This window comes from Pan troglodytes, chromosome X, assembly GCF_028858775.2.
Source record: "Pan troglodytes isolate AG18354 chromosome X, NHGRI_mPanTro3-v2.0_pri, whole genome shotgun sequence".
In the NCBI taxonomy this organism is placed as follows: domain Eukaryota; kingdom Metazoa; phylum Chordata; class Mammalia; order Primates; family Hominidae; genus Pan; species Pan troglodytes.
The window spans coordinates 117670843-117690745 of NC_072421.2; the positions used below are offsets into that span (position 1 = coordinate 117670843).

The window sequence follows — 19903 nt, forward strand, 5'->3', positions numbered from 1 at the left end:
CTCCATTTTCTCCCCTCCCCCCAGCCCAGAAAGCATATTGTTATACCTTCCCTAGCTCAAAAGCAGATGAACAATCCTTTAAGTTTATTTTGTCATCTTCAACATCTTTGAGAGAATCCCACTTCCTGCTGATTACAAGGTGAAAGGGGACCTTTTCATTTAGTGCTGCTCAAAGAAGAGTAAGAAGATGGTACCCTGAGCAATGTTCCAGAATAACCACTCACTGGAACGAAGCTGTCAGACCTCTGCTTTGTTCATGCTATTGTAAACCAAAAATAAAATTCGAAGCCCCACAACTATCTGAATGGATCCCTCCTCTCAGCCAAGGGCATTCCAAAGTTAACCTGAAAAACTTATTCAGGTCATGACAGGAAGCAGGCGTCAGACATGCCTTATTATTCCCTACTCCCTTTTGGAATTCGTGTACAGCTGACCAGTCTTAAACGTTAGAACAGAACTTAAGACTAACATACTCTGTGGCAATAAGACACCAATTTCCAGCCTAACTCTAGTATAGCATCACATGACAGATAGCAAGGCTTGAAAGAAATCAAAAGTATTTTACCCTATGTGTTTCCTTGCCATATTTTGAAATAGTCCTGCAAAGCTGTCTCTTGTGGGGGGAAATGTACATTCTCAAGAGAATCCCCTTTCTTGTGCAGGCCTTTTTCTTGATCCAGGAGAGAATCAACTCAAGTAAGAAACATTTACAATCTATTCTCTCTGAAGCCAGCTACCTGGAGGCTTCCTCTGCATAATGGGAACCTTGGTCTCCACAACCCCTTATCTTAACACAGACATTCTCTTGTATTGATTCTTGGTCTTTAGACAATAATGTAACTTTTCAACCAATTGCCAGTCAGAAAATCTTTGAATCTACATATGACCTAGAAGCTCCCACTTCAAGTTTACCCACCTTTCTGGACAGAACCAATGTTGTACATCTTACATGTATTGATTGATGTCTTATGTCTTCTTAAAATGTGTAAAACCAAGCTGTAACCCAACCACCTGGGGCACACATTCTCAGGATCTCCTGAGAGTTTTCATGGGCCATTGGTCACTCATATTTGGCTCAGAATAAATCTTTTCAAATATTTTACAGAGTTTTACTCTTTTCATCAACACGATCTTCTTTGTGCAAAACTTCCAGGATAGAAAGAAAACAAAAACAAAAATAAATTAGGAAGATGAAGAGGCCCAGCCCATTTTTTAAAGCATAAAGTTCTTCTCAGTTTAACCTTTGTTTTTGAGTAACCTTTAGCAATATGAGTCTCCTTCAGTGGAGTTTTATGTTAAAACTGATTAATTGTGGGACCCACAGTCATACTATAAAGTGATTGCAGTGACTATAGATAAGGTATCAGAGTTACCCCACAATTTCCTCTCATGGGTCTTAATCAAAGACCCGTTTAATAGTGCTCATATGTTCCCAGTGTAAAGGAAGGCTCTGTTTCCTTGGAAAAGCATGCCATGGTGCCTGCTAATTTTAATTCCTTACTTCTTCTTTTTTCCATTTGTGATTGTCAAATTTCAGCAAAGTAGTATGCATAATGTGTGGCTTCCACAGAGAGAGGGTTGTTATTGCTACACAGAAGCCCCAGGCCCTGTTGGGAGTGTGGAAAATCCAAGAAGAATGTACCTCACCACTCTCACAGGATGATTTTCAAACCAAAAATTATTTCCCAGTGTTAATCACTTTCCATCTAAAACAGGAAATTTCTCAATGCTTTAAGCAGCCTCAGAATTAATGGGTCTGTACAAATAAGCTCCAAGACACCATCAGACCCAGTCCTGACACCTTCTCTGCACTGGCTGCAGCTGAAACTGAAGGCCAGAGAGTGCTCAGCAGAAATCCTCAGTCAATCCTCACATCCAGTCTGACACACACTAGCAGAGAATATTCTTTTTTCATGTTCAGATTTCCTGGAAGAAGCAAAATAAAAGTGAATACATTTTCCAGAAGTGGGTAGCATCTTCAAGAGTCATATACACTGTTTTTTTAACATGTCTCTACTTCCAGGTGCCAGAAATTAAGGCAGGATTCAGGCAGGACGGTGGTATGAGGCAGAAAAGATAAGCAAAACATTGCAGTACATGATAATTTACCTGCAGTCTAGGTTTTCAAAGAGAGAGATCCTTTAAAATTAATGCCACAAAGAACACTTCTCTTTCTTTTATTTTTTTAGTTAACTCTCATTTTAAGTTCAGGGGCACAAATGCAGGTTTGTTACATGGGTGAACTTGTGTCATGGGGGGTTGTTGTACAGATTATTTCATCACCCAGATATTAAGCCTAGTACACGTTAGTCATTTTTCATTATCCTCTCCCTCCTCCTACCCTTCAGTAGGCCCTAGTAAGTGTGTTCCCCTCCATGTGTCCATGTGTTCTCATCATTTAGCTCCCATTTATAAGTGAGAACATGCAGTATTTAGTTTTCTGTTCCTGCATTAGTTTGCTCAGGATAATGTTCCTTTTTATGGCTGCATAGTACTCCATGGTGTATATGTACTACATTTTCTTTATCCAGACTATCATTGATGGGCATTTGGGTTGATTCCATGTCTTTGCTATTGTGAATAGTGCTGCAATGAAATACATGTGCATGTATCTTTATGATAAAATGATTTATACTCCTCTGGGTATATACCCAGTAATGGGATTGCTGGGTCAAATGTTATTTCTGGTTCTAGGTCTTAGAGGAATCACCACATTGTCTTTCACAATGGTTAAACTAATTTACATTCCCACCAACAGTGGAAAAGCGTTCCTATTTCTCTGCAGCCTTGACAGCATCTGTTGTTTCTTGATTTTTTTAATAATTGCTCTTCTGACCAGTGTGAGATGGCATCTCACTGTGGTTTTGATTTGTATTTCTCTAACGATCAGTGATGTTGAGCTTTTTTTATATGTTCGTTGGCCACACAAATGTCTTCTTTTGAGAAGCGTCTGTTCATTTCATTTGCCCAATTTTTATTATACTTTAAGTTCTAGGATACATGTGCAGAACGTGCAGGTTTGTTACATAGGTACACACGTGCCATGGTGGTGTGCTGCACCCATCAACTCATCATCTACATTAGGTATTTCTCCTAATGCTATCCCTCCCCTAGCTCTCCACCCCCGACAAGCCCTGGTGTGTGATGTTCCCTCCCTGTGTCCATGTGTTCTCAATGTTCAACTCCCATCTATAAGTGAGAACATGCAGTGTTTGGTTTTCTGTTCCTGTGTTAGTTTGCTGAGAATGATGGTTTCCAGCTTCATCCATGTCCCTGCAAAGGACATGAACTCATTCTTTTTTATGGCTGCATAGTATTCCATACTGTACATGTGCCACATTTTCTTTATCCAGTCTATCATCGAGGGGCATTTGGGTTGGTTCCAAGTCTTTACTATTGTGAGTAGTGCTGAAATAAACACTGTGCATGTGTCTTTATAGTAGAATGATTTATAATCCTTTGGGTATATACCCAGTATTGGGATTGCTAGGTCAAATGGTATTTCCGGTTCTAGATCCTTAAGGAATCACCACACTGTCTTCCACTATGGTTGAACTAATTTACACTCCCACCAACAGTGTAAAAGCATTCCTATTTCTCCACATCCTCTCCAGCATCTGTTGTTTCCTGACTTTTTAATGATCGCCATTCTAACTGGCATGAGAAGGTATCTCATTGTGGCTTTGATTTGCATTTCTCTAATGGCAAGTGATGATGAGCTTTTTGTCATATGTTTGTTGGCTGCATAAATGTCTTCTTTTGAGAAGTGTCTGCTCATATCCTTCAACCACTTTTTGATGGGGTTGTTTTTTTTTTTCTTGTAAATTTATTTAAGTTCCTTGTAGATTCTGGATATTAGCCCTTTGTCAGATGGGTAGATTGCAAAAATTTTCTCCCATTCTGTAGGTTGCCTGTTCACTCTGATGATAGTTTCTTTTGCTGTGCAGAAGCTCTTTAGTTTAATTAGATCCCATTTGTCAATTTTGGCTTTTGTTGCCATTACTTTTGGTGTTTTAGACATGAAGTCTTTGCCCATGCCTATGTCCTGAATGGTATTTCCTAGGTTTTCTTCTAGGGTTTTTATGGTTTTGGGTCTTACATTTAAGTCTTTGATCCATCTTGAGTTAATTTTTGTATAAAGTGTAAGGAAGCAGTTTCAGTTTTCTGCATATGGCTAGCCAGTTTTCCCAACAAAATACCTAGGAATACAGCTAACAAGGGATGTGAAGGACCTCTTCAATGAGAACTACAAACCACTGCTCAAGGAAATAAGAGAAGACACAAACAAATGGAAAAAAACATTCCATGCTCATGGATAGGAAGAATCAATATTGTGAAAATGGCCATACTGCCCAAAGTAAAGAGAAAAAGAGTCTGGTATTCTAGAGGGAGATTAAAAACAGATGCCAAATCAAACATAAAATTGTAAAAATCTATCATAGGATTGTATAAGGGGACCAATTTTATCAATATAGGTAGTTTTAAATTTAGTCTCTTACTATTTAACTGGATCTCTGAGGTCTGAGGCAGAGCCCACACTGAATTCTGAATCTCCAAAAGAGAAATTTTCATGAGCCTAGAACATGTGATGCTTTTATAACACACTTTCTTTGTGAAGACATTTCTCTTAGTGTCTAAACTATACTCTTTCTGATTTTAAACACCCAAGAATAGCCACTGTTGTAATAACTACTTTAGTCAAAACAAAATCAGGTAACAATACAAAAGCAAGCTATTTAAGATCTGAGAAGAACTTGTCTGTTTATACTCTTAAGGTTCCATACGGAAAAACAGAGGTTTCTCCCCAAAATGGAGTCTGGCACCTTCTCTGTTTTCTTTAAGGAATCTCAGGCTGTTAAAAACCATTTTAGGTCCCTCATGCAGCAGAGCGGGGCAAAAGGAAGGACAGACAGGAAGAAAAATGGAGAAAACAGAATTCAGTCAACTGAGAAAAACAAAACTTTTTCTACCAAAAAAATGAAGTTCTAGGAAAAAAAAAATAAAGGCCTTTTAAGTGGACACACACACACACACACACCCAAAATCTTCAATATTAGCTTTTTAATTAAGCAGATTCATAGCCATTGAGCTCTTCTAAAAAAAAAAATCCTTTTAAGCCGGGTGTGGTGCCTCACACCTGTAATCCCAGCACTGGGAGGCCAAGGTGGGTGGGTCACTTGAGGTCAGGAGTTTGAGACCAGCCTGGCCAACATGATGAAACCCTGTCTCTACTAAAAATACAAAAATTAGCCTGGTGTGGTGGCACATGCCTGTAATCCCAGCTACTCAGGATGCTAAGGCAGGAGAATTGCATGAACCCAGCAGGCAGGTTGCAGTGAGCCGAGAATGTGCCACTGTACTCCAGCCTGGGCAACAGAGCAAGACTCCATCTCAAAAAAAAATCCTTTTAAATCTCATTGCCATATTTTAGCTGAGACAAATTGCTCATACTTCAACAGTAACATAAATATGAAACCTGAAAGGACTTGATTTAGGAACCAAACCCAGGGTGTTGTGGTGGGAAAAAAGGGCAGAACCATAGCTACTGAACTGCACCATGGGACAACAGCTGTTGCTCTTTCAGTTTGGCTTGGCTAGCAAAAAGTGGCCTTGTTATGTAAGTAAAACCCCTCAGTAGTTAAAATCTTTCCTCTTTTTCCCCTTTGCTGGTCATTTTTTCTTTTTCCTTTTTTTCCCCAGCTGTGGGAATTTAGCTAATTCAGTGGCATTGTTCCCCATAATTTGGAAATTTCCTTCAGATTTGACTAAGTCTGATAGAGTTTATCAAATCCAATGGAAAAAAGACCAAAAGAAGAACAAAAATAGAAACAAACAAAAATAGTTAAGCAAAACAAACAAAAAATTGCACAACTTATACAATTACTGAGCACTCTAAAGGTAAGTAGAAATTAAGAGCAGCTGGTTGTTAATTTTAACTTTAGTCATTAAGGAGAATTTCCAAGACAAAATCCCAATTCAGTTACTTACCTAGGAATGGAGCCCAGTCTGAAGATGGCTCTCTACCATCCTAGAAGCAGGAAACAACTTCAACTCACCTTCCCTGTTGGAAGTGAGCTCACACTCCAGAAAGGAGTTGCCTGCTCTCCATCAACATGAAGCAGGACAATTCACCTTCCTTGTGTAAAACTCCAGAAAAGGAGTTGTACAACAAAATAAACCTTAGATCTCAGCCAAATTTGAGGAGATCATGGATTCTCTGAAGGGGGAGCTCCCAGGACTTCACAAATTGTCCTATTGGTTTGAACAATAAAGATAGCTCAAACTGGTACCAAGCACCAATAGGAGATTTGTCAAGGGTTAGGGGAACCTCCACTCAGAAGCCATTCCTGGTTACCAACTTGTGAACCAAAAGTATCTGAGACAGGTTCCAATCAATTTAGAAAGTTTATTTTACCAAAGTTAAGGATGCACCCATGACACAGTCTCAGAAGGTCCTAATGACATGAAATGTAGCAGGACGATCCACAGACAAAACTCCTCAGGCACCAGGTTAAAGACGGAAGGAGCTTTATTTGGCCAGCAGTGTCGGCAGACTCATGTCTCAAAAACCGAACTCCCTGAGTGAGCAATTCCTGTCCCTTTTAAGGGCTTACAACTCTAAGGGGGTCCACATGAGAGGGTCGTGTTCGATTGAGCAAGCAGGGGGTACGTGACTGGGGGCTGCATGCACCAGTAATCAGAACAGAACAGAACAGGACAGGGATTTTCACAATGTTTTTCCATACAATGTCTGGAATCTATAGACAACATAACCAATTAGGTCAGGGGTCGATCTTTAACTACCAGGCCTGGAATGCAATGCTGGGCTGTCTGACTACTGATTTCACTTCTGTCTTTTAACTCCTACTTTTTCTTTGAGGCAGAAATTGGGCATATGACAATATGAGGGGTGGTCTCCTCCCTTATTCCCCCCTTTGAGAACCTCACTCATTAGTGGGAGTTCTCACTTTCATCCTCACTACCCATGTCTTCTTGCAAGACAGATCAATAGTGATTTATATAGTACAACTGTGCTGAAGCATTTTGGTGAACTAAGGTAGCGGTGAAGCTTTTTATTACTTGTAGGAGTACAGGTAGCAAACAAGGGAGTAGTAAGCAGGTTCTTATTACTATTATAATTTTTATTATAAGAGTTTTAAATGCTCTTAGCCCTAGAAACCATTTTCCAAACATGGCTCCAGGATTAAGTCCATGCCATACTTGCATGGGCACATGTGCCAGTTTTGTCATATCTTTTTGTCTTCAACTACTTGCCCTTGATCATTTATGTGCAAACAGCAATTGGTTAGGTAAAATTTTCCACAGACTCCTCCTTCAGCTGCTAGCAAGTAGTCTAGGGCTAGTCTATTTTGATAGATAGCATTTCTCATCTGGGTTTTTGCTGGGCTAAAACAGTTAAAGCTCTGCCAGTTTTATTAGTGATTACTTCTCAGACAGCTTGTAACCGTATGATTCGGTTGATAGTATAAATGGGGGTTGGGTATCCCCATGAGCCGTCTTGTGCCTAAGTGGTAGGCCCATAGTACTGTATGATTCTTTCAGGGGGCCGCTTGTCATCTTTCCAGTCGCCTATAGCTATGCTTCTCTTTTCTTGGGAAGCATAGACTGGGAAGCCTAGAAGTTCGCCTGTTTTTATGGGCAGTAGGAAAAAGGATGGGTTATAGCACACATCAGGCTGGTCACTTCCTGGTCTACATACCTTGTATAGAATAGCATTATACAAACAAGTTCCTTTTAGAGTCCCAGTACACTTATAATAACCATAAAATAATAGGACTGTAGCAATCTTTTGTCCTACCTCAGTGACTTGATGTATATACTGGGAACAGTCCTCAGTCTGAGGAAGGTCAGTTGAAGTCCTTACTGTACAAGTCCAAATTTTAAGGGAAATGAGTCCTGCGATGAGTTTCCTCATGCTTTGACCATGCAAGGACCAGTCAGCTTCCAGGTGTGACTGGGGCAGGGCTTGTCATCTTCTTCAGAGTCACTTTGCAGGGGTTGGCGAAGCTGCTCCCGTACACGTACAGCTCCCAGTCTACTGATGTTTAAGGATGGTCTTGGAGGTTGGGCCTGCTAGAATAAACTGAGTCAAACACCTCTACACAGTTATGTTTAACTGGGCTCTCTGATACCAGGAGCAAGGTGGCGGGGTTTAGGGTGTTGCAAACTTCAATGGTTATGTGGGGATTTTTCACAGAGCAAGCTTTGGTATCTAGTTAGTCTAGTATTTGTTAGCTAATGACGTCCTTTGGTATTTATTAAAGTCACCACAGCATGGGGGGCCTTTATGTTTAGGTTTTGCCCAAGAGTTAGCTTATCCACTTCTTGTGCTAGTAGGGCTGTTCCTGCCAAGGCCCTCAAACATGGGGGCCAACCCTTAGAAACCCCATCTAGTTATTTAGAGAGGTAGGCCACCGGCCTCAGCCAGGGCCCCACAGTCTGGGTTAAATCTCTAACTGCCATTCAGTGTAAAAGGTTTGGTCAGGTCAGGTAGCCTCAGGGCTGCAGCCAACATGAGGTTTTTCTTTTAACTCATGAAAAGCTCGTTGCTGTTGGTTGTAATAGGTGTAGTTTATTTACTTTACATTTTTATTAACTGTCACCTACGAAAATATTGACTTAAATCCTGCAGCTATTTGATTTTGGGCTTTAAATTGATCTGGTATTTCCCGTGGGACTCCAATTGCATCTAAATAGACATGAGAGTCGAAAGACCCATAAGAGGCTTCTCTCACTTTATGATGTCTTATTTTTCCTCCCTCTGGTTGATGAAATGCCAGGGTGAAAGGGATAGCCAATTGCACTAAAGCACAAATGCCACTCCAGTTATTTGGCAGAGTGCCCAGTAAAGGTCCACCACAATACCACACACATCCGCTCAGGGATGAACAAGGGCTGACTGATTGATAAGCTCTTGAAAATTCTTAAGCTCACTGCATCCCTTCAGGTCTCCAAGGAATGCTAAGTTTTCTCCCTGTTGTGAGAGACATGAAGTGAACTTAGTGTTGGGAGATGGAAGCTGGATGGCCCTCAGGGGCTGACTCACAGGGTGCCAGACTTCAGGACATAGCGGAGAGAGCTTGGCACGACTTATTACTCCAGGCTGTAGAATCCTGAAAAAGAGCTATCATGCAGCCCACACCTGGTCAACTGGATGACTACCTTAGTGAAAAGGGGACAATCTGGGCCTCTGGCCTGCCATGTGCACAAGCATAACAATTGCTTTTAACGTGCGGAAAGAATATTTGATCCATTCCAACCAGGCATTTGCATCTTGGTATACTGCCTTAATTGCCAAAGTTTGTTTTAAGTCTTTAACTTCTATGATTCTTTAGTAAAATGAATGTATGGTTTTAGGAAATTACAAAAACTGGTTGGGGTAGTTCATTCTTGCTTTTTAGTGGTCCACAGAACTTTGGACCAACTACGGCATAAAAGCTCCACATCGGGGGGCAAGACTCCTGGTTGACACTGGGGTCTTTATTGAAATCTCCCTGGATTAGATGGTCCTAATTTACTAATGCCCAGTCTGAGGAGAGTCAGGAGGGACAGAGGTACTTTTTTGAAGTAGAGAGCTGTTTTTGGCTTAGCAAGTCCCTGCAGGGTATAACAAAGCAAGCATTAAATGCAATAGTTTGAGGCAAAATTGACTTGGTTATGTTAATAACTACATGGTCAGCAATAGAGCGAGGAAAGAAGAAAGTAATAGAATAGATGAAAGAATTAAATTTTTCTTAGCTTGAGTTTGGTAGGGTTTTCCCCTGGGACTATGGCCCATGACTCTGGAGGGGGTGGTGCTTTGACTCGGGTGTGATGAGTCCATCCCTTTTCTGCTGTAAGAACAGCAGTCTCGGTGGTTAGCAGCACAAGGAAGGGTCCTTCCTAGGCTGGCTCGAGTTTCCCTTCTTTTTACCCTTTGATGAGAACATGATCCTCAGGCTAGTGCTGGTTTACCAGAAATTCTAGGGGTGGTACATGTGCTAAAAGACTTTTAGTTTTAAGGGAAAGGAAAGTGGAAGATAAACCAAGTATGCAATTTTTAAGAAATTGACCTTTTGTTTTAAATGTGGGATCATCAGCAGTCCTTGGTGCCTTTCTACTGAAAAATTTCCTTTAGCACCTACTTTTATTAGTTTTAGACCAAAGAAAGCCAAACACCATTTTATATTTAATAATGCTTCCTGTATGATAATACAGGAATAATAATGCTTCTTGTCTTTCATGCATGGATGTGAATTGACAGTTCAATTGCATTTAAAATCTGGCACAGTGAGCCATTGGCTGTGCTGAGAGATCTGGGTTGTTGACCAAATTCTGAGGCTTCCTTGTTCTCAATCCCTCTCACAACCTGTTTCCCTAGGAACTTGGTGGTCAGCAGAGCACTTGAATTCTCCTTCCAAACCATGAGCTTATATTTTTGGCTGTTCCTTCTCTCTTTTGCAGACACACGTGCATGTAGGCATGCATGCACACACACAGGATCTTTAGCTAGAAAGCACCCTGGAATGGTCACATCATTCCATTTCACCCTGTGCTTTTTGGTCATCAGAATACCCCCACCCCCACAAGCTGCAACCACGTTTCTACCTGTTAGAAGACACAACTGTCAAGTTGTTCCCAGTGAGATAAAACAAGAAACAATCGTCTATTTATGAGAGCATTTTCCAATTTAAAATTCCAATTGACTAATCCAGGAGTTTGGGAAATTTTCCATATGCACAGTGGCCTAATATCAAACTCCTTCCTATAAAAATAGGAACAATTCATCGTCATAAAGCTTGTCAAGCCAGTTGTTAGTGGGACCCACAAAGCCAATTCCTCAGTTGGGTATCAAATCCGTACAAATCTGTATTAGCTAAAAATAATAACTAGTTTATTCACGAGAAAAATTAATTTTAAAAGTACATAATTCAGGTCCTTCCAAAAACACATTAGTGATTAAAAGCTTTTTTTAGTGTTGAAATCTCTTAAAAAGTTATTGATATAATTGGGAAGGGCCTTCATGTACAGTCGAATGAACACAGACCATAATACATTCCTGCACAACCCCTACTCCCTATTGGCTCCCTGCCGGAGTCCTGCATGGGTGCTCTAAGTGGCAGTCATGTGCCAGTCCATGCTGCAGGGTCACAGATTGGGAAGACCGGTAATGAATGGAAGCTGGATGTCCCTGAAGCTATAACATAGGCCAAGTGCAGTAGCTCACACCTGTAATCCCAGCACTTTGGGAGGGTGAGGTGTGCAGATCACCTGAGATCAGGAGTTGGAGACTAGCCTGGCCAACATGGTGAAACCCTGTCTCCACTAAATATATGCCTGTAATCCCAGCTACTGGGGAGTCTGAGGCACGAGAATCACTAGAACCCGGGAGGTAGAGGTTGCAGTGAGCCAAGATCACACCACTACACTCCAGCCTGGGTGACAGAGTGAGACTCCATCTCAAAAAAAAAAAAAAGAAAAGAAAAAAAAAACAAACAAGCTGTAACAGAAAAACAACTTAATTATTGCAAAGAAGAGATCAGTATAGTGACATGTGACTCCAATCCCACTGCAGTGTCTAGGGTAGGCATGTGTTACCGTGTGCTCTTTCAGTTTAGCCATCCGTAGGCAGCTTGTGTTTATCAACTCAATTAGACCCCCTGCCTTATCGCAAGGGCAGAGGGCTTTCTGTATCGCAGGTTCTTGCCTTGGTGTACCAGAAAAATCAGATCACATGTGGGCTTGGAGGATGGGTGCAAGGTTTTTTATTGAGTGGTGGTAGCTCTCAGCGAGGTGGATGGAGAGGCCAGAAGGGGGATGGAGTGGGAAGGTGATTTTCCCCTGGAGTCAGGCCACCCAGCGGCCAGGCTCTCCTCTGACCACCACAGCCAAACTCAGTGTTGTTCAGCTGGTCAGCCTGCTGGCATCTGCTGGTGTCTGCTGGTGTCTGCCGGTGTGCTCTTCCACCAGTGTGTTCCTCTCGAGGGCCAGCCACTTCTGTCTGCCCATGGCCACTTGTGTCTCTGCCCAATATGGTCTCGGGGTTTTTATAGGCACAGGATGGGGGCGTGGTGGGCCAGGGTGGTCTTGGGAAATGCAACATTTGGGCATGAAAACAGAAATGCCTGTCCTCACTTTGGTCCATGGGCACAGGACCGGGGTGGAGCCCTTGCTAGGGACCCCGCCTTCTCCTCCCAGCATTTCCCTGCCTCCCTCCCCTGTCACTGGTGTGCTCTGGCCTCCCCTCACTTCCCATTCAAGAAACACAGGCTGCTCTCCGGAAATGGCAAGAACATCGTGCGCCATTTGGAGGTGGGAGAGTTGGGAATAGGAGAGGTGGGGTTGTTCTCTGAGGACCTAAAGTCCCACCAATCAGGAGTCTGGCAAATGAACCACAATTGCAAAATTGGCTTTTATGCGAAAGTATACATTCTGGTGCCACAAAAGTCGGGCAATTAAGATTTCCATTGAAAAGTTTCTTACTAGAAATTTCCCCAAATCACATAACTTCTCTGACTCAATTCAGCTCTTGGACCTAACTCAGTGAACGATTACTTTCAGTATCCAATAGTGTGGTCCAGTTTTTCCATTTAACACTATTTCAGAAATGCTTTTCAACATTTTATCATTTTCTTCATAGTTTTCATTTTAATGTCTGCATTCGTATCTTGTAATTTGCTTAAGGTTGTTTCCTGACACATAATGAGTGATCAACAGATATCAATTGAATGAATGCACATCTTTGTACATACGGCTACTTTTAAACTTTCTTTTGTTTCCTTTTTTGTTTTCTGGTTGTTTGAGACGGAGTCACCCTGTCACCCAGGCTGGAGTGCAGTGGCACAATCTAGGCTCACTGCAGCCACTGCCTCCCTGGTTCAAGCAATTCTCCTGTCTTGGCCTCCAAAGTAGCTGGGTTTACAGGCGTGTGCCACCATGCCTGGCTATTTTTTTTGTATTTTTTAGTAGAGATGGGGTTTCACCATGTTGGCCAGGCTGGTCTCGAACTTCTGACCTCAAGTGATCTGCCCATCTCGGCCTCCCAAAATGCTGAGATTACAGGTGTGAGCTACCATGCCTGGCCTTGTTTTGTTTTTGAGGCAGTGTTTCACTCTGTCACCCAGGCTAGAGTGCAGTGGCTCAATCATGGCTCACTGCAGCCTCGACCTCCTGGGCTCAAGTGATCCTCCCACCTCAGCCTGCTGTGTAGCTTGGGCTATAGGCACGTACCACCATGCCCAGCTAATTTTGCAAATTTTTTGTAGAGCCAGGGTTTTGCCATATTGCCCAGGCTGGTCTTGAACTCCTGGACTCAAGCAATCCTCCTGCCTCAGCTTCCCAAATTGCTGGGATTTCAGGCATGAGCCACCACACTCAGCCTAAATTAGCATTTTTGGGCTAACATGCCAGAACTGAAATACATAAGTGAAAGAGTTTGAACCTTTTCTTTTTTTCTTGCATATTGCCATGAGAAGCAGTATCCAGTTTTGGTTAAAAACATGGTTTTTAGGCTAGGTGTGGTGACACGCGCCTGTAGTCCTAGCTACTCAGGAGGCTGAGGCAGGAGGATCCCTTGAGCCAAGGAGTTTGAGGCTGTAGTGAGCTAGAGTTGTGCCACTGTGCTCCAGCCTGGGCCACAGAGCAAGACTCTGCCTCTAAAAAATAATCAGCAAGGCACCGTGGCTTACACCTGTAATCTCAGAGATTTGGGAGGTGAGGTAGGAGGATCACTTCAGGCCAGGAATTTGAGAACATCCTGGGCAACATAGTGAGACATCATCTCTATTTAAAAAAAAAAAAAATGGTTCCAAATGGTTTTATGTAAAATAAAAAAAAGGAACATAGCGTTTTTAACTTCAACAAAGCTCTATTAGGCTAGTTTGGATATTTGTCCCCTGCAAATCTCATGTCAAAATTTAATCCCCAGTGTTGGAGGTGAGACTTGGCAGGAAATGTTTGGATCATGGGGTTGAGTCCCTCATGAATGGCATGGTGCTGACCTGGTATAATGAGTGAGTTCACACTCTATTATTTCCCCTGAGCTCTGCTTGTTAAAAAAGCCTGAAACCTCCTCCCCTATCTTTTGTTCCTTCCTGTCACCATGTGATTGACATACACTTGCTCCCCTTCCTCCATGAGTGGAAGCTTCCTGAAGCCCTCACCAGAAGCAGATGCTGGTGTCATCCTTCTTGTACAGCCTACAGAACCATGAACCAAATAAACCTCTTTTCTTTATAAATTACCCAGCCTCAGGTGTTCCTTTACAGTAACACAAAAATGGACTAAAACACCATACTAACTGTGTGATGGGGGACCACTTAACCCTCCCTTCTGAGTCACAGTCATCTGATCTACAAAATGGGGTAAACAGTAGTTCCTCTGCACAGAGATGTGGGCACAAGAGGAAAGTGGGCACAATATTGGTTATTGTTATTATCATTGCCATTTGCAATACATGTTTTTCCCCACAGCCACAGGAACGTTGTATTTTATCATTTTCAGCTTGTCTTTATTTATTAATTAGGTATGAAATGACACTGTTATATTTATACTAACTAGGCCAGGCTTGGTGGCTCAGGCCTGTAATCCCAGCACTTTAGGAGGCTGAGGCGGGCAGATCACCTGAGGCCAAGAGTTTGAGACCAGCCTGACCAACATGGTGAAACCCCATCTCTACTAAAAATACAAAAATTAGCTGGGCGTGGTGGTAGGTGCCTGTAGTCCCAGCTCCTCTGGAGGCTGAGGCACAAGAATTGCTTGAACCCAGGAGACAGAGGTTGCAGCAAGCCAAGATCACACCACTTCACTCCAGCCTGGGTGACAGAGTGAGATTCTGTCTCAAAAATATAATAAAATAAAATATAAATTTAATTTAAAAATATATTTATAGTTCCTTGTTGCATAGTGAAGTTAACACCTTTTTTAAGGCTCTTCTATGTGCTTTTTGTTCTGTGATTTGTTTTATTCTTCACTGAACGTTTGGACATTTGGTGGTATTCTTCCAACGTTTAATAACTTAAAAAATACATTTAAAATAACTAATGCTTATGTTTTTCACTACAAATCTTTCCCCATTCTGTTGTTTTCCTCTTTTTCTTAGTTTTGTGGTCCATATTTTTCTTTCTGATTTTTTTATTGCTTCATAACTTTAAAAGTTATCCTTCTTCCAGAGTTGACATTATGCTTTATCAAATAATTGCACTGATGATTTTTAAGTTCTATACTTCCACTTGATTTGATGTTACCTAAATTTAACTCCTTAAATCAGCTGAGATACATTGTGCTGCCTTAGTAGGAGATAGGTAGAAAGGTGAGGATAGGAATAACATCTACCTTACACCATTGCTGTGACAAGTGAAAGACGCAATGCATGCATGTCTAACACTGCGCCTGGCAGGTAAAGAGCAGGGACTCAGTAAGTGACGAAAGCTATTAATTTAATTCTTATTATCAGTATCTAAAGTTGGATATCTGTAGAAGGAACACTGAGAGGTTTGTCACATACCAATTCTAGGAGTAACATAGAACTGTAAAAATTTTATAAATTAATTGAAAATGACAACTCTAAATTCATATGTACAACTGCACATGAAATACATATAATCATAGATATAACTAAACATACACAGCAATACATTTACTTCTTTTTGATACTGCGAGTGATGTCAAGGGAAAAGACATTCACATTTCAAAGTTTAGTTTTATAAAATTAAATATTTCAAGAATATCAGTTAAAATAAAACAAAAGCATAACTCAGAAGCTAAAAATGGTAAAACCTTTGGCCAGGTTTTCATTTAAGTTTCTTTAGATCTGTGAGTTTTGTTATTATTTTTAGAATTTATTTATTAAGTTGTTTTTTTATTTCCATAGGTATTTGGGGAACAGGTGGTATTTGGTTACATGAGTAAGTTGTTTAGTGGTGATCTGTGGGATTTTAGGACACCCATCAATCAAGCAGTATACACCGAACCCAATTTGTAGTCTTTTGTCCCCCACCCCACTCCCACCCTTTCCTCCGAGTCCCCAAACTCCAATGTATCATTCTTATGCCTTTGCATCCTCATAGCTTAGCTCCCACTTATGAGTAAGAACATACAATATTTGTTTTTTGTTATTGTTTAAACAGTGAGTTTCAAAAGTGTTTCACTTTATAAAAGTACACTCAGAAATATGAATATCTATTGCCTTCTTATTCCTCACACTACCTCAGGAAAGCAAATATGTCATTGCAAATATACTAATGTAAGTTATGCTCTACCCTTCTAACCAATGACATAATTCTTAATTCTGTGATTTGAAATAAAAAAATTGTCTCAGCACATGGTCTCAAGAAAAGCCTTGCATGGGCTTTAGGGAAATTGATCAGGGTTTTACATATAATTACAGAATAGCAACTAAGCCAGGGAAACTTTTGTGGCCCCTTACAGCTGCACACTTAGAAAATTCAAGTGAATAAAATTAGAGTTGAAATTACGAATAACAAGTTGGTGGTATCTGGTTACATGAGTAAGCTGTTTAGTGGTGATTTGTGGGATTTTCGGGCACCCATCACCCAAGCGGTATACACCGAACCCAGTTTGTAGTCTGTCCTCCACCCCACTCCCACCCTTTCCTCCGAGTCCCCAAACTCCAATGTATCATTCTTATGCCTTTGCATCCTCATAGCTTAGCTCCCACTTATGAGTAAGAACATACAATATTTGTTTTTTGTTATTGTTTAAACAGTGAGTTTCAAAAGTGTTTCACTTTATAAAAGTACACTCAGAAATATGAATATCTATTGCCTTCTTATTCCTCACACTACCTCAGGAAAGCAAATACGTCATTGCAAATATACTAATGTAAGTTATGCTCTACCCTTCTAACCAATGACATAATTCTTAATTCTGTGATTTGAAATAAAAAATCGTCTCAGCACATGCTCTCAAGAAAAGCCTTGCACAGGCCGGGCGCAGTGGCTCACGCCTGTAATCCCAGTACTTTGGGAGGCCGAGGTGGGCGGATCACGAGGTCAGGAGATCGCGACCATCCTGGCTAACACGGTGAAACCCAGTCTCTACTAAAAAAGAAAAATGCAAAAAAAATTAGCTGGACGTGGTGGCAGGCACCTGTAGTTCCAGCTACTTGGGAGGCTGAGGCAGGAGAATGGCGTGAACCCAGGAGGCGGAGCTTGCAGTGAGCGGAGATCAAGCCACTGCACTCCAGCCTGGGCGACTGAGCGAGACTGTGTCTCAAAAAAAAAAAAAAAAAAACAAAAAACAAAAAAGAAAGAAAGAAAAGCCTTGCACAGGCTTTAGGGAAGTTGATCAGGGCTTTACATGTAATTACAGAATAGCAACTAAGCCAGGGAACCTTTTGTGGCCCCTTACAGCTGCACTCTGAAAATTCAAGTGAATAAAATTAGAGTTGAAGTTATGAATAACAAGTTTTAGCCCTGGAACAATGCCTACTGTAACATTCTAGCATTTCAATTATGATCCTACCTGAGGCTGCCAACTAGGCTGGATCTTCCATGGAAATATTTTCTGCACACTTCTTACAATCTCTTCAATTTCTGTGTCTAATCTTCGTGACACATGTTGCCAATATTATCAAAGGAGACCAATTTAGCTGACAAGTGTACAGATTTTAGGTTCCATCCAAACTTTAAGGGGGCATAGTCTTTCCTAATATGCCCTATGTTTAAGGACACTTGCTCTGAAGTCATACAACTCAATTTCTCCCATCTCTTCTCTGCCCTCCCTATTACACCATCCCTTAGTTATCTTCTTCCCTCATTCCCTCCTCCCCCTTGCCCATTCTCTTCATGCTTTCTCCTCTTCATGTCTACGTCTAGCAAGCTGATGGCTCCCAGCAATGAAGTGCAGGTGAAATTCTGACATTGTATTTTTCTCAAATAAGCCACTCAGCCAGTAGATAGCTTGTCAACACCTTTAAAGTACCTAGGTGTCTGGCACTATGGGGAAGAAAAGCTGAATGAACTAATGTTTCCATCCTCACAACCTAGTTGGAAAGATAAAGCATGTTCATGTGAGAAGATAACTAGAAAGGCCAAGCAGAGGACAGCAAAATACTTTCTAACTTAAAATATGATTCAAAGTTAGATTTAGTAAGTTCTAAGCAACTATAGCCGAAGTTAAATCCTTTCAAGATAAAGGGCACCAGACTGACCTCAGAAATAAGAGTGTAACCAAGTACCCCCATTTTTCTAAGTGGTAGTTTAATTATTTTTTTCTGTTCTTTTCTCCTTTCTCCTTTCCCCCTGCTTCCTATTTAGCCCTTTTTGAAATGCAAAATAACCTCTCTCCTCCCAGTCACCAGACTTTCCCTACAGCGCAAGTTCATCTGTGTGCCCCAAGATGGAGCTCTCCTCTAGAGTTGATAGTTGAAGTGCAGATCAAAGCATGTCCCCACAGAAATCCCACCTCCAGAGGGTCACCTCAGGAGGGCATGCTTTCCATTTAGCCACTTTTACAACTTATTTCTGCCCAGAAAGGCACCAACTCAACTGTCTGGTAGATAAGAAACCAGGGTAGCAGGGAGACCCCCTGCCCTTGCTCACTTCTCTGGTCAACTTAGAAAAGATTTCACTTTTGCTACAAAGGTGAAGCATCACATTTAAAACAAGACACTTTATGCCCCTTCCCCTAGCTAGCTTCGGAAATAAATTCACTTTTCTTGTACAAGGCCTTGCTCTTGTTAATTGGACTCTAAGTCCAATTAACCTGCTTTTTGGTTACAAGAGGAGGTGGTTATAGCCCAGGATTTTACCAAGCTGAGGTCCATCCTCCAACATTGAAGTCCATAGACCCTGAGTACTGTGCTGGTCAGTCCCAGGTGGGCAGATCCTTGAGAGTCATGAAATCTTAAGACCTCTCAGAACAATCCAGCCTCACTTGAACAGGTGTGTTTGCCACACAGTGGACTGCCTCATTGAATAGTGCCTTGTGCAGAACTAAAGTACTGTGGCAAAGCTGTTCCTCTAATGGCTGAATATCTGATGGTGATGTTGATGTTTTTCTCTTTTCCAGTCAGGTCCAAGGTCATATCTACGGTGGACCACTCTTACAGGCTTAGCCTGAAAACTCTATGATTACCCTATAGACCCACCCCAAACACCAAGGTCTGTAAGGTAAAAGAAAAGAGTGGGCTCCCTGGACCTTGACTGCTTTTTAGCCTCTAAAAACAAAATACATTAGCACGAGAAGGAAAATGTATATGCTAAACAAAACACTCCTCCATGTAACCATGTGGTAAGTGGCACAAAAGAAGATGCACATAATGTATCAATGAAACTCTTTTTTGTGTGTGTGTGTGATGGAGTCTCACTCTGTTGCCCAGGCTGGAGTGCAGTGGCGCGATCTCGGCTCACTGTAAACTCCACCCCCCAGGTTCACGCCATTCTCCTGCCTCAGCCTCCTGAGTAGCTGGGACTACAGGCACCCGCCACCACGCCCGGCTAATTTTTTGTACCATTAGTAGAGACGGGGTTTCACCGTGTTAGCCAGGATGGTCTCAATCTCCTGACCTCGTGATCCGCCCCCTCGGCCTCCCAAAGTGCTAGGACCACAGGCGTGAGCCACCGCGCCCGGCCCAATGAAACTCTTAAACACATGGGAAATCATATTGTTTTCTTGTATAAGTAATACTGGATGTTCTCATTGTTTTCCCTATCTTTTATCTACTGCCTTTGTGAATATAATTCTTTGGGATCATAGTAGAAATCACATACTTACTTTATTATATTATCTGAGCACTCTGTAGATCAAGTATAATAATTGATCTCTCTGTGTTTTCTGAAAGTAAAGATAGTATCTGCCAACATACAAAACAACTGATAAGATTATGCAAACATAGCTTTGGGTTTATTCTACACAGAACTTAACTTTTCTTTTGCCCTTT

At 41.5% G+C, this 19903-nt stretch overlaps 1 protein-coding gene across 1 annotated transcript in view; it reads right to left on the minus strand.

The window, feature by feature from the left end:
* Positions 1 to 6511: 6511 nt before the first annotated feature.
* Positions 6512 to 19903, minus strand: part of LOC737328 (putative uncharacterized protein CXorf42) — a 180330-nt gene continuing 166938 nt past the window's right edge. Inside the window, exon 2 of the mRNA XM_063804312.1 lies at positions 6512 to 8091. Within this exon, the coding sequence (XP_063660382.1) occupies positions 8067 to 8091 (25 nt within the window). The 3' untranslated portion in view covers positions 6512 to 8066. The remainder of the gene's footprint in view (positions 8092 to 19903) is intronic.